The sequence below is a fragment of the Elaeis guineensis genome, chromosome 3, assembly GCF_000442705.2.
Source record: "Elaeis guineensis isolate ETL-2024a chromosome 3, EG11, whole genome shotgun sequence".
NCBI lineage: Eukaryota > Viridiplantae > Streptophyta > Magnoliopsida > Arecales > Arecaceae > Elaeis > Elaeis guineensis.
Window position 1 is genome coordinate 26,964,304 of NC_025995.2, and position 13,706 is coordinate 26,978,009.

Genomic DNA, 13,706 nt, shown 5'->3' on the forward strand with positions numbered 1-13,706 from the left:
CTGGGTCATGAGTTCTTTGAATCAAACTTCTGCTGTACTCGATTTCTGTTGTAATATTATTACTGTACATAAACTGACTGCTGTTTTTCTTTATACGGTACAAGCTCTTACAAACGTAAACGTTGTCTATGATACTTTATTTTATGAATAAAGGTTCATATGCTCATTACCAAAAATTTGTAAAAAAAAAAACATACTCAACTACTATAAGAACACACTTATACTTCCCTAAAACTTTTGTCCCTAAAACTTATACTACAAAAAAATACATACTCAACTACTATAAGAACACAATAAGCATTAAAAAAAGGCCAAGATAGAGGGTAAGAGTTATACCCAAGAATAATCTTTGTCCATAAAGCATGCAATATGCCATGCACAAACCAGCCAACAATCCAGACAACCCTATACCCTGCGTTTTGATTCTTTCGGTGAATCATAACATAGTATGGCGAGAGACTTTGACATGTGCAGTACGATTGATCAGTTACAAGTTCAAGTATTGCTCAAGCATGATGTCTCCCACTTAATGATCTTTCTAATTCAGCATACATCTCATACAACATAGATGATGTTTCTCATTATAGTTCAGACTCACTATACTTCTTAAAGGTCTGATGCTAGTAAGTATAAAATATATATGTCAAAACATGCACCATTTGGTAACATCACTAAGCATTATACTCTCTTAATATAGCATCATAATCAGAAGTTAAACAATCTAACATACCTTATCCAATGAAGCCATTCCAACCACATTTTTTCTTGAACCCTTTTTATCACCTTCTCACATAATTGTGGTCTAAATCATCTCTATATCATTGCTTAGGCAGAGGAATCATATAACCCTCGAATGCCAGCAAGCATTATGTTATGTTAGGCACTATTTGACATGGCCCTTGCTAACCACAAGCTGTGATTCTAGCTACATGCTCTAACTTGAGACAAATCTCCTTGAGAGCAAGAATTAACAAATCAGTGTGCAAGCCTCTCATCATGCATACAGGTCCAAAGCACCGTCAATACCTAATGCTACCTTTCAGAAGACTACTTTCCTATGTTATTTTGGCAAAAAAAAAAAAAGTCTTTAGCTTGATGTTTGGAAAGAAGGAATTTTCTATTTGACAAAAGAACAATCGCATGTGGCCTCAAAGGAAGCTCATTGCAGCAAGTTCTCACATCTTGATATTCTGTTTGAGGATTCTTCTTAGGTAAAAATGTCTGAGTGTCGAAGTAATGAGGAACATATATAATGCAGATAACTTGCAAGACCTCGATCTGGATGTAGTTCCTCACAGAAGAGAATATACCATAAGAATAAATGATGAAATTCTTTTTTGTTCTATTTAAGTCCTTAAATGATAAAAGGAGAAGCAAGAGCTCCACCAATAGACATAGAAATGAACAAAAACAACTCATTGATGTGCGTTGCCGTCAATTGGCACAGCACTGATTATTTTTCCATGATTCCCTGATTAACAGCAAAGAATTTAACTGACATTTCGGATGGCATACTTATACGCATTGCCACCAAACGGCAGAGCACAGATTGGCTCAGGATTCGTACTTCTGCTGACATATTGATATGCATGACTACCAAGTGGCAGAGCACTGATTGTTTCCTGATTCCTTGATTAGTAGTAAAGAACTTAGTTGACTCTTCTGCTGACATATTCATGTGCATGACTATCAATTGGCAGAGCCCTGGTCTTTCCAGTTCCTTCATTAGCAGCAAGAACTCTCTTCTGCTAAGACATTCAGTTTGATTTGAGACTGGGAAGCAACTTAAAGTACCTCAAGTTTTCAGGGATAAATTCTAGTAACTCGTTCTACAACCCACAGTGCTGAAGTAGCTACATTGTTTCTTGGTGAGTTTTCCTACCAAAATCTTTATGCATGACAGACTGAATGGTCCATCAGCACCATCAAGATGATTCTCTGAGAAATCCCCCGCAATGTTCATCTGGTACCAAGATTAACAGGATTCTTGTGATGGCATAACCCTAAATGTAGGATAACTTGGATCTGTTGCCTCTTCTTTTTAGAACAAAAAAACCAAGATCATTTAATTTCAGATCAAGCATGGATACTTTCTCCACTCCTACCTGACGCATAAAATTTGCTGCAGAGTTTGTCTTCAAGAGGAACACAGCATCGTTTACAAGCTGATGCTGTTCTGCTGTACTAAGGGGGGATGAAACTCTAGCCTCCCCAAATTTATTCATAAGACAATCAACCAAATCAGTCATTCTAGCATGCCATATAAGTGGAAGTGCTCCATCTGAGCAGAAAAGGACTTAACATTCACTTTCAGTGACTGGCAGCAATGAAATCTCTTCTTGCCCCAACTCCAGCATGGAGTGGTGGCTCATGTGATCCATCAAGATTTCCAACATCCTCCAAATCTCTAGCCGCAGTGGATGCACTTGATCTCCTGCAACAAATGAGCTAACTTCACCATTCACCTCGATTACACTATAAGCAGGAGATTTCTTAATTCCCCGACTGCCTATCAGCTTTCGCACTCTGCGTGCATCCTCCCTCCTGTTGGCACTGAGATAAATGTTCGACAACTGGACATACACACCCTCATCATCTCCATTACCATCTGCGATCCTCTGGAGCTCTGCAACTGCTAGCTCTGCAAGCTCGACATTTCCATAAGTCCTGCAACCTGTGAGCAATGATCCCCACACGGAAGCCAACGGCCTCATGGCATCCCATGAATGAGTCCCAAAGCATCATTTAACCGGCCTACCCTGCACAGCATGTCAACAGCACAGCTATAGTGCTCATGCTCGGGCTTAACACCATAGCATGTCTCCATTTCAGCCAGCAGTCGCAGGCCATCGTCCACGAGCCCGCATGGGCACAGGCTGTGAGGGCACCAAGAAGCACGATGCCATCTGGGTGCAGGCCGTCCTCCTGCATCCGGTCCAAGCAGCAGATCGCCTCCTTAACTAACCCATGCACTGCGAACCCACCAACAATCGTCGCCCACATGTGACGGTTCTTCTCCGGCACAGCGTCGAACACCTTAAAGCCTCCTTGATGCAACCGCACTTGGCATACATGCTCACAAGAGCAGATGCAATAAAGGTGTCATTCAAGAAAGATGGGTCCTTCTTCTCAATGAACTTGTGAATCCAAACCCCCTCCCTGTAAGCACCGGAATGAGCACAAGCAGTGAGAGCCGTGGTGACGGTGAACTCGTCGGGCTCGATCCCAGCCAGAAGCATGTCCTGGAAGAGGCGCACCGCATCAGAAGGGAGGCCACAGCGGATGTACGCGTTCATGAGGACGTCCCAGTGGACGGGGTCTCTCTGAGGGGTTTCGTCGAACAGCTTCCGGGCTTCGTCGGGCAGGCCGGCGTAAAGACGCAGAAGGGCGGTCTGGACGTAGTGGTCAGTGGAGGCGAGCCCGGTCTTATAGACCATGGCGTGGATTTGGGCGCCGGCGGGAATGGAGGGATGGCGGCGCAGGCTGCGAGGGCGAAGGGGTAGGAGTGGTGGTCGGGCGAGGCGAGGGGGAGCGGAGGAGGAGGCGGAAGAAGGCGAGGGCGTGGGTGGGGTCGGGACCGCGGGCGTGCGCGCGGATGAGGGCGTTGTAGGCGAAGGCGTTGAGAGGGGCGGGAGGGTGGCGGAGGAGGAGGGTGGCGTGGGAGAGGGCGGGGGGGCGGAGGGAGCAGGAGGCGAGGACGAGGCGGCCGAGGGCGGAGGGGTGGCGGAGGAGACCGTGGGTGAGGAGGAAGGCGTGGGCGGCGCGGAGTTGCCGCTCGTCGGAGCAGCGCTGGAGGAGGGAGAAGCACCGCTGCCATAGCGGCGGGGCGCCACCATTTGTTCGGTCGGGTCTGCGTCCGGGTCCCATAAGACCCAACAGCCGGGAAGGGCGGTTCGGTTGGGGCCTGGATGCCCTTTTCCTTTCTCCACGAACAAAGGCCGGGACTCGGGAGGAGGAGAAAAAAAATATTTTTTAAAAATAAAAAAAATATTTTTTATTTTATTAAATTAAAAAAAAAGTAAAAAAATATTTTTTATAAAAAATATTTTTTATATTTTATGAAAAGTGAAAATCACAGAGAAAATGGTTTTGGCACTTCTCGTGATATAGGAGTGATAGTATTTTTTTCTTTCTAAAATATCTTTTTAAGATTCATAATAAAATTTAGTAAAATATCAATAAATGGTTAGGATAAATACGAATAGTATATTAATATTATCTAATATAATTAAATATTAATATTATCTTAATATTTATATAAATATAATATTAATATTTATTATATTTTAATATTATTTTAGTATTTATATTAATATAATATTTTTATTAATATTAATATAATATTTATACTAATATAATATCATATTTATATTTATATTAATAAATTTATTATATTAAAATATTCATATTATGTTAATATAATATTAATATATTAGTATCATATTAATATAATAAATTATTATGGTCTAATGTTATATTATAATATATTAATATTATATTTATATTAATATAAATATAATATTTATATTTATATAAAGTTTATGAGTAAAAATGTATGATTTTATATCTACTAAGGGTATAATAGGTATTTTACACAGTTTTCTTAGGAAAATAGATATTATCTAAACATAAACTACTTATAATAAGTCATCTTCCCATGGTCAACAAACATACTAAAATTCTATTATCAGAAAGTAATTTTTTGAGAAGTTACTTCCAAACGAGTCCTAAATATTACGATCCATTGGATCAACTTCACCCGTGTAATGTTTATAGGGTTACAGAGTCACGCTCTTTTATGCCATATCAATAATGTGCCCTCTGGATATGATCTGATATCTAAACAATATTTATATACCCTAAATCATATGGTCCAGACATTTCAAGCCCATGCATCAAGTTCAGAATTTTCACGTTATTTCAACTGTCCAAATTTTAATCATCTAAGGAACTTAGAAAAAATGATACAACACAAACTACTCAAGGAGTATTTGGTTCCCAACTGGAATTAGAATTGGAATAAGAACCACAATGGATTGGAATCGAACTCGGAATGGTCAAATCTCTCGAGGTGTTTGATTAGTGATCGAAATCGAAATCAAAATCAAAATGAAAATTTAAATCCACAGAGGAGAATAAAGATTGAGTTTTAGGTAGATTAAGCCATTTTCATTTTATTTTAAAATCGAAATCGGAATGGACTTCTTTCAATCAAATCATTAGAACGGGAGTCACCTATTCCCAGTTCGATTCCAGACCCCTCAAACCAAATACCCCCTCACTTTATTTTTTGACTCGAGTGTTTTAGATATTTTAATGTTAAAATTGGTAAAAGATGAGACAAGTGAAAATCACTAGGAAGCAAGTAGTGAACTGAAGGTGAGATTCCAGAGCAGAATCCAATATAGATATTCCACTTAGTAGACCCTGGAGTGGCTGTGTTCCCATGATGAAGTTACATAAAGATGTATTAAAAATATTACATGGAAATCATTAAGCTAAATATTTAAAAATACATTCCAATGAAAAGCGATGCACAATTAAGGTAGCTGATGAGATGAGTTCTCTTTGAAATACTATTGTGAACCAACTCCAAGGTTATGTTTGATGCATTATCAGATAGTGATAATTTGAATTATCGATAATCTTGATAGATTGCCAGTAATATTGATTACTGTGTTTGATATACACAGGTAATGTTACAAAAAAATTACTAGAAATCTTGATTGACATATTTGGTATGACAATTAGATTATTGGTAATGTAATATCAAATTCTCAAAATATTCTTAAATCAAATTATTAATTTAATATTTTTATAATATTTATTTAATTTTTTAATGATAAAATTATTATATAAATTATTTAATTATTTTTAATACTTATTATTATTATTTTTATAAAAATTATTATTTTTAAACTAATTTTTAATTTTTTCCCCTTGTCCTTCCCCCGCATGCCATGCCCTGACCCCCTGCCCCCTGTCCGTCGTGCCTCCAGCACCGCACTCCGGCCCCCGATCGCCCTCACTGCCCTGGCCACCACACCTCGACCCCCTGGCTGCCCGTCGCATTGCACCCCTCTTTGGCCCCCCAGCCCCCTGATCGCCTGTGCTGCCATGGCCACTGCACCCAGGGCCCTAGGTCGCCCGTCGCGCTGCCACCCCTCCCCAGCCCTCCGATCGCCTGCGTTGCCCTAGCCACTGCACCTCGGCCCCCCGACCGTCCGTTGCACTGCCACCCCTCCCCGGCCCCCCGACTGCCCGCGTTGCCCTGGCCACCGCCCCCTACCCTCCGATCGCTTGCACTTCCTTGGCCACTGCCCCTGCCCCCTGGCTGCCTGTCATGCTGCCTTCGATGAGGGCCACGAAGGCGATAGGGGCCATCAGAGGAGGAGTTGCGGGGGTTGGGGAGGGGAGGCATGGGTTAGGGGGAAGGCACGGGTGGCCCCACACGGGGTGGGGGGAGAGGAGGAGGGCAGTTTTGTTAAAAAAAAATATTACAAGATTACTTCATAGGAGGTAATCTGGATAGCCATCCCTCTCTTTGGTAATCCAGATCACCTCATGGGAGGTGATCTGGATTACCTGATAATCTGGATTACCAACCCAAAAAGTATACAAAATATGATAATCTGTGTTGAGAAAAGCACCTTGAGATTCGATCTACAATAAGCCTAGAATGAAGTCCAGGATGACGAACGGAGTCTAATGAGCTCAAGAACAGCTTAAACAGAGTCCAGATAGAGCAACTATGTGTGAAAGAAGGCCAAAAGATGGGCTGGTATGTGTTGAAAATTATGTCATAAAGTCAATCGTTTGATAATTAAGCTAATTATAAATATATATGAATTGATCATTAATAAAAGTTATTTGACTTTTTTATCACAAGGTTACATCTTCTTAATGAACTTCTGTGTTGTGATGAAGTTCTTAGGACTAATTTGATCGATAAAGGAGGATTTATCGCTTAGTCCTTAAATTTGTTCACAACCAAATGGTACACTATTACTAGAACGATAGTGATTATTAAATATAGGTCATTGTATACCATATGCGTTAGTTGTCTTCGTACCAAAGTGGTGTGGAGACACTAGTATGGCATGCAAGTGAGATATAGGAGTACATCTCATTGAACGTGACCAACTATGGAGCACTCTACTGTCAAAAGTAGCTCACGAAGGATATGGGTATAAGTGTCCCTCTGATTTGAGATCACTATGATGACTTGCAAACAACTCACTGTGCTTTGGTGCCGAACTATCTGAATTTTTAATTCAGTGACTGAAAGATTTTTGAACACAGTCAAGTACTTGTTAAGTCGGTGTGTGAGTCAAGATGGGATTGACCCCTCTGGATTTCAGAGTTAATGCATCACTGTATTTTAGTTTAGTAAAATTTGGATCCAGATAATCCATATGATGGATTCAAAAGATTGAAATATAATGTAGATGACTATTCCAGAATTGACAGTTAAACCTTAGGTTACCTTGAGCATTAGGGTTAAAGGGATGAATTATATGGTAACCATACGCCAGCAGGTTCTTAAATGTTGCTTTGTAATCATTCGACCTATTTGGATATCGGATCTCATTGTTAGATGGTTACATCGATTAGTTCAAAAATTTATTTTTATACTATGAGCTTAGATTCAAACCTATAGGGTCGCACTTAAAAGAAATTTTTGACTGATCATGTAGCTGATCAATGATTAAGAATCGTTCAAAGGTATAATTGTCGATTCGATTGATGATTAACCTTAAGCAAAAGTTATGATAAATTAATTCGCTAATGGTTAGTAAATTATAGGAGGATTGATTAGTAATAAGATTGCTGATTAGCTCAATTTGATTGAGCAATGAGGTTTGGATCAAATCTAATTGAATTTGATTCAATTAGGTTATGAGATGACCTAATCACTAAGAGAGAATTGTTTCTGATTTGATCAGGACTTGGGTTTCATTAATTTCTAATTGGATTAAGATTTAGTTGAGTGAATTAGAAACCTAATGAGATTAGATTTGATCTGATTTTGGGTCAAACCAAAATTGGTTTTGGATTGGAACAAAACTAAATCACCTAGAGTCCCAATCGACTAGGACTCTCCCTTGCACCTACCCACTTTTGTACCACCCATAAGAAAGTGCCTCCCTTGTTTTATCATACAATTTCTCATGCCAAAAGAGGCTTCCGCCCCTCCTATTTGATGTCCAAATATGGGAGAAAATTTGGTTTGAATGGCAAGTTCAAATGTGATTTGAAATTTGTTTCCTTTTAGGGATGAGGTTTGACCTCATCCAAACTCTTTTGGATGCCACCTTCATTGCGCCTCTCTTTGTGCAACAAAGAGAGATATTTCCACCATATGACATCTAGAATATAGCACGTGAGAGGCCGTGAAAGAGATAGGGTGGTGTGAGGAGTGGTTTTAGAATTCAAAAAGAGAGGAAGGCCATCGGTTTCTTTTTTTTTAATCTTCTATGCAACAAAAACCATGAAAAAATTGCGAGGAACCTGTGAGGGTAATAGGGCCTTGGCGTGATGGGTTTTGGGCATGAGAAAGAGAGGAGAGGTGTCTCCTCTTGGGTAAGCAACCTAGAATTGATTTAGGGTTTTGGGTGAGTGGAAATAAAGAGAGTGAAAGGTTCTTCTCCTTCCTACCACCACTCCTTCCTCTTCTTCTTCCTTCTTTGGTTTCAGAAGTGTCTGAGAAATCCAAAGAGAAGGTTTGAATCAGGCATCTTCAAAGTCTCCTCTTGTGGGGTGATGGTCCTAGGGTTTCTTCCCAGGATTTTTTGGAAGAGAGAAAAACAAAAGAGAAGAGTGTCTCCTCTCCATATTTTTTCTACCACCTCATCTTTCCTAGGTATCATTCTTCAACCTCTGAAAATATTTAAGAGATTTGAAGGAAGGATCCAGATCAGCCAGCAAGATGGTCTTCGCACGAGCTAGTACTCCCGAGAAGATCAATCATATCGAAGCTTCGAGTAGACATCCCATAGAGGTCGGACATCCTGTGTAGTTGTGAACAATCAGAAAGTTCCTTTACCATAGTTTATTAGCAACGATGATCGTCGATCCATATTCAAGTATCGAGTTTTGAACTCAGATAGATGTAGATTTGATCTACTGCTTACATCCATGCATGCATATTTTATTTTCAAATTTTATATATGCCATATATCATATCATAGATCTTAGAGTAGGTTGATTTGATGATTATATCATATACATGTTTGATTAATATGAATAATCTAGTTACTTTTCACTGTGATTTATGTTAGATGTGTGCCCTAGATGCCAGATCGGCTGACACATTCCTGTACAAATCTAAGGGCAAAATTATAATTTTGACTATAAATAAATAAAAGGGTTATTCTTCTATCACATTATGTACATTGTGTCTGTGATACATCCTTTGAGTTAGTGAGAATGTTAATTCATATTTTTAAGAGTTGAAAATTTAAGGCATGAATTTACATAACTAACTCATAAACTGCTCCTGACCATAGGATCATCACGAGGATGGTGATCGATCTGGAAGGTTGGTGTACGATCGCTTTCTTAGGGTAGATGAGTCTTGAGTCTATGGTGCGGAGACACTGGAGTGAGAGTATAGGTATTCGTTGAGAATGAGAGTACTGAGTGTGACCACCTCGAGCAGTCATAAAAAAATCTACCTTCTCGTCGATGACTAGCTCGATGCTGCAGTTGTGTGTCTAGTTCTTTGACTTGAGGTGCATCGTGGGTTCACCTTGAGTGTGTTATAGTTTGACTACACCATAACTCGATCTCCTAGCCATCCGGAACCCTGAGGTGTATGTTGGCTGTAGCATATTCATTGTAGGAACCAGATCGTATCAAGATGGGATCTATCAATCTCGGTAGATGAGAGGAGTAGTCCTATGGTGATCGAAAGATCGAGTTCTTAAGTCCATGGCCATGGTAGAGTAAAATAATGAAAAAGAGTTTTCCATTGGGGTTTCATATCAGACTCGAATCGATCGATTGATTCATATGACTGATGTTGGGTTTGACGAGTTCACCTTAACCCTAATTCAGTCGGGACTCATGATAGAGAAACTCAATCACACAGGTAGCTGCACCGAGAGATTCATCTTCAGTTCTGATGGGTTGCCACCATATACTGCTAGGTGTCACTGGTGGATTTTGGAAGCAATTAGAATGATTTTGATGATCGATCATTCTAATTGTCTGAATCAGAAGAGTTCTGATCCATCGAAAGGAGTTTCGATGATGTCGATGATGAGATCATGACATATCTCATTACCATACAGAATTGAACCTAACTGGATCACACAAATAAGGGTTAGGGTCTGGATGTTATCAATTGGGCTAGCCTAATTGATTTGGATAAGATCCAATTAGGTTCAAGAAAATCGTGCTAGCACTCGATTGAGCCTAACTTTCTCCTCGTGTAATCTTTTCTATCTTTATCGAGCCAAATATGATCTGGCTCATCTAGAGAATCTTGAAAAGGTTTCTCTCAATTTAAATGAAGCTTGTCCAGCTCAGAAAAGACTTGTCTTAATTCATGAGATGAATTTAAGACAACACCTGCTAATTTCTAGCACCTGCCAATTTCATTTTAGGACATCTGTCAAAAGTTGACATATGGGTCTTAAACTGAAGAGAACTTTTTGGAGGATTTTTGTGGAGTGTCCACATGCCTAAACCTAATCAAATTGGGTGCCATAATCAGATTATGGCATGAGCCTAATTGGATTTAAATAGGCGCCCCAAATGGATAAGAACCAAAGAGTCCTGATAAACTTGGACTCTTTGGCGCCACCTTATTTGAGCCTATCCATTGTTGGTGCCAACATAGGAGAGAGTATGGAGATTCTTATCTGATGTGATCAGATGATATCACTCCACCAATCAAATTTTTTTCAAAATTTATTGAAATTTTTGATTAGTCGAATGATGTGGCACTGCGCAGCATACAGGGTCTATATAAATCCTGCTGCACCTAGGGTTTCGGGGTAGAACTTGTTTTGTGCAAAAACCCATTGGCTGCCACCCCCTCCCCTCTTCTCTATGTCCTCCCTGCTCTCCTTTCTCCCCTCTTCACGTCCAAGAAGTTGGACATTCATCTGGCATAGGTGCAAGGCGTGGTGACGCCTGGAACAGAAGGTTGCAGGACTTCTTCGACAGGCTGCTGCTCCAACTTCAGGAAGACTTTTGAAGATCTTTCTAATCAGATTTAGATCTAATTTTTGGAGCGTAGAATCATGAGGAGAAGATGTTCTAGATCGTACCTGAGTGGATACTGGTAGAGGCCAAACGCTTGCGTGGCTACATCAAAACCTCAGACAGTACTGCGATCATCTATAGGGTAATTAGATTACCCTTGAGGTATGTCTATCTTTCTCATGCTTTTAGATTTAATTTTAAAATTAAAATATCAGATAATAAAATTAGATCTAATAGACATTAGATCTAAAATAGTGTAGGATAAAAATTTAAAATTTATTCCACCCCAGATTTGATGAAATCTGGAAGATCCTACACAAGAAAAATATGGTTTTCCCTTCAATTTATTTCATAAAATTTTTAAAATACATGAATGAAATCGTCTACGGTTTCCTTAGTGGTATTAGAGCGAGGTTCGTTATGACATGATTATGTTTGCATATTAAATTTAAAATTTAAAGTAATTTAGATCTGATATTTAATATCTTAGATCTAAATTTATTTATTAATTGATAGTGCAAATTGAGATTAAAATTGTTTTAATCTCCTACTATAAGGCTCACCCCTTACAATGAAAAATTATCTTAGTTTGTGCTTATTTTCAATAAAATCTGATTCTATTTAATGCATGTGATATTTTTGATCTGATTTAGATTTAATCTAATATTGTGATTAGACTTATATAATTTAGATTAGATCTAAATTTTTTTGCATATATGATATGTGAGTAGATTAGATGATTCGATTAGCAAGTACTTGGATTGGATTGATTACCAAACCATCTAATCATAGGAGCAAGTAGGGTTTAAAGGCCCTCTCTTCTCATTCGATGGAGTACTCTTATGGCGTGTTGGGGTACTAAGTGATTAAATCCATAAAGAAGAATATGAAAGAAAGAACTTACTTTTCTGTAAAATCCTAGATCTTGAAACCCTAGGATTGTTGTATGTGATATAAATTGTATAAAAAGTAAAAACATCTAATCTTAATGATTAAAATTATTTTAATCATAAAAAATAAAATTTAAAATCATGAAATATTTAAATATGATCTAAAATCTATTTATGATTGATTTTATTTTAGTTTATCTAAGATTTTTTAGATCTAAACTTCTTTGATACCTGTTGGCATGCCAACTAAGTCAACTCAGTCCTCTAGATTTATCAACCCACTGTAGTGAGCTGGTTCAGTCCAAGGGTTAGCTGACCCAGTTCTCAAACATAAAATTTTTGCATAAAATTGATATAAAATTATTTTATAAAATTAAAATAGTTTCAATTAACAATCTTAACCTATATTAATACTGTGCTTAATTAAGAATTAAGAAATATATATTTAGATCTAGAATTATGATTTAAGATCTAATGATATTGCATAAAATATGGGGGCATGGGTTAGCTTAAATCAGATTCTTTTTAATTGGGTTAGACCTAAGGTTAGAATCAAAGATTTAATGGACTAAAACGAGTAGTTGATCAAATCTAACCAAAAATTGATTTAGATTTGATCAAGGATACTCTAGATCAAATACAATAGTTATAGTTGCTCAAATCTATATCTTTGATTAAAGCAAATAGACCTTAAATGTGGCTCAGTGGTCGAGCATGAGTCATTAGACTGATCAAATCGAGATTAATTAATCAATTTATGTTTAAGATAAGTTTGACAGTCTTGACCAGTGGTCATTAATTGGGAGCTACTCACCTAGATTGAGTCTATGATGAGTTAATGGTATATCCCTCCCACTGATCTCACTTATTTGACCAATGATAAATTATATTTTGATTAGATCGCTAAGTGATTAGAGTTGATCTATGTCATTGAGGTTAATCAGTATGACTGATTTAGGTGCCAATCTATCAGCTTGCCTCTAGTCTTTTTTGATCTGATTTGATGAAGTTAGTGGAAGAATTTACTACTTGTCGGTTGGATCAGCTTGTCTCTAGTCCTTTCTATGACTTGATGAAGTCAGTGGAAGGATTTATGACTTACAGGTCAATTTTTTTTAAAACATAAAACTAAATCTTCTAAAATTATTAGGTCCTTAAAATGATAATGTTATGGAGATAACAAAGTCATAGCCTCCCATTAAGTTGGATGATAATGAGTCCAATAGTTTAGATGATCATTGGAGGCACCACATGTCTGGTGCTCATCTGACTGTTGAAATTATTATTCATAGTCTGATGATTTAGATGTGTCTTTCTGATGGTGATCAGGTTGGCTGAGCCACACTCGAACCTGATCATTCGTTTGTCAGATACACTGAGTTCTGTCATATTAATGATTGGATCTAATCAAGATTTTCAATGAAGGCACCACATGTTTGCTGAAGAGATATCTGGAGCAAAATCTAATTACTAAAAATTATTTAGTGAAATAATTGGTTCAGAATCTATCCATGGATGTACTAGGGTTGGTCGAGCCATACTCAGATCCGAATGCAATCTATGTGGATTCTAGTACCTACTAAGAAATTAATATAATTTCAT

At 38.3% G+C, this 13,706-nt stretch overlaps 1 protein-coding gene across 1 annotated transcript; it reads right to left on the bottom strand.

The window, feature by feature from the left end:
• Positions 1-1,318: 1,318 nt before the first annotated feature.
• LOC105036152 (pentatricopeptide repeat-containing protein At3g28660) lies at positions 1,319-3,930 on the bottom strand. Its single transcript, XM_010911901.4, is given in 6 exon segments — positions 1,319-2,713; positions 2,716-2,865; positions 2,868-3,041; positions 3,044-3,457; positions 3,460-3,525; positions 3,528-3,930. Coding segments are annotated over 6 exon segments (1,560 nt in total). The 5' UTR covers positions 3,868-3,930; the 3' UTR covers positions 1,319-2,297.
• Between the last annotated feature and the right edge of the window lie 9,776 nt (positions 3,931-13,706).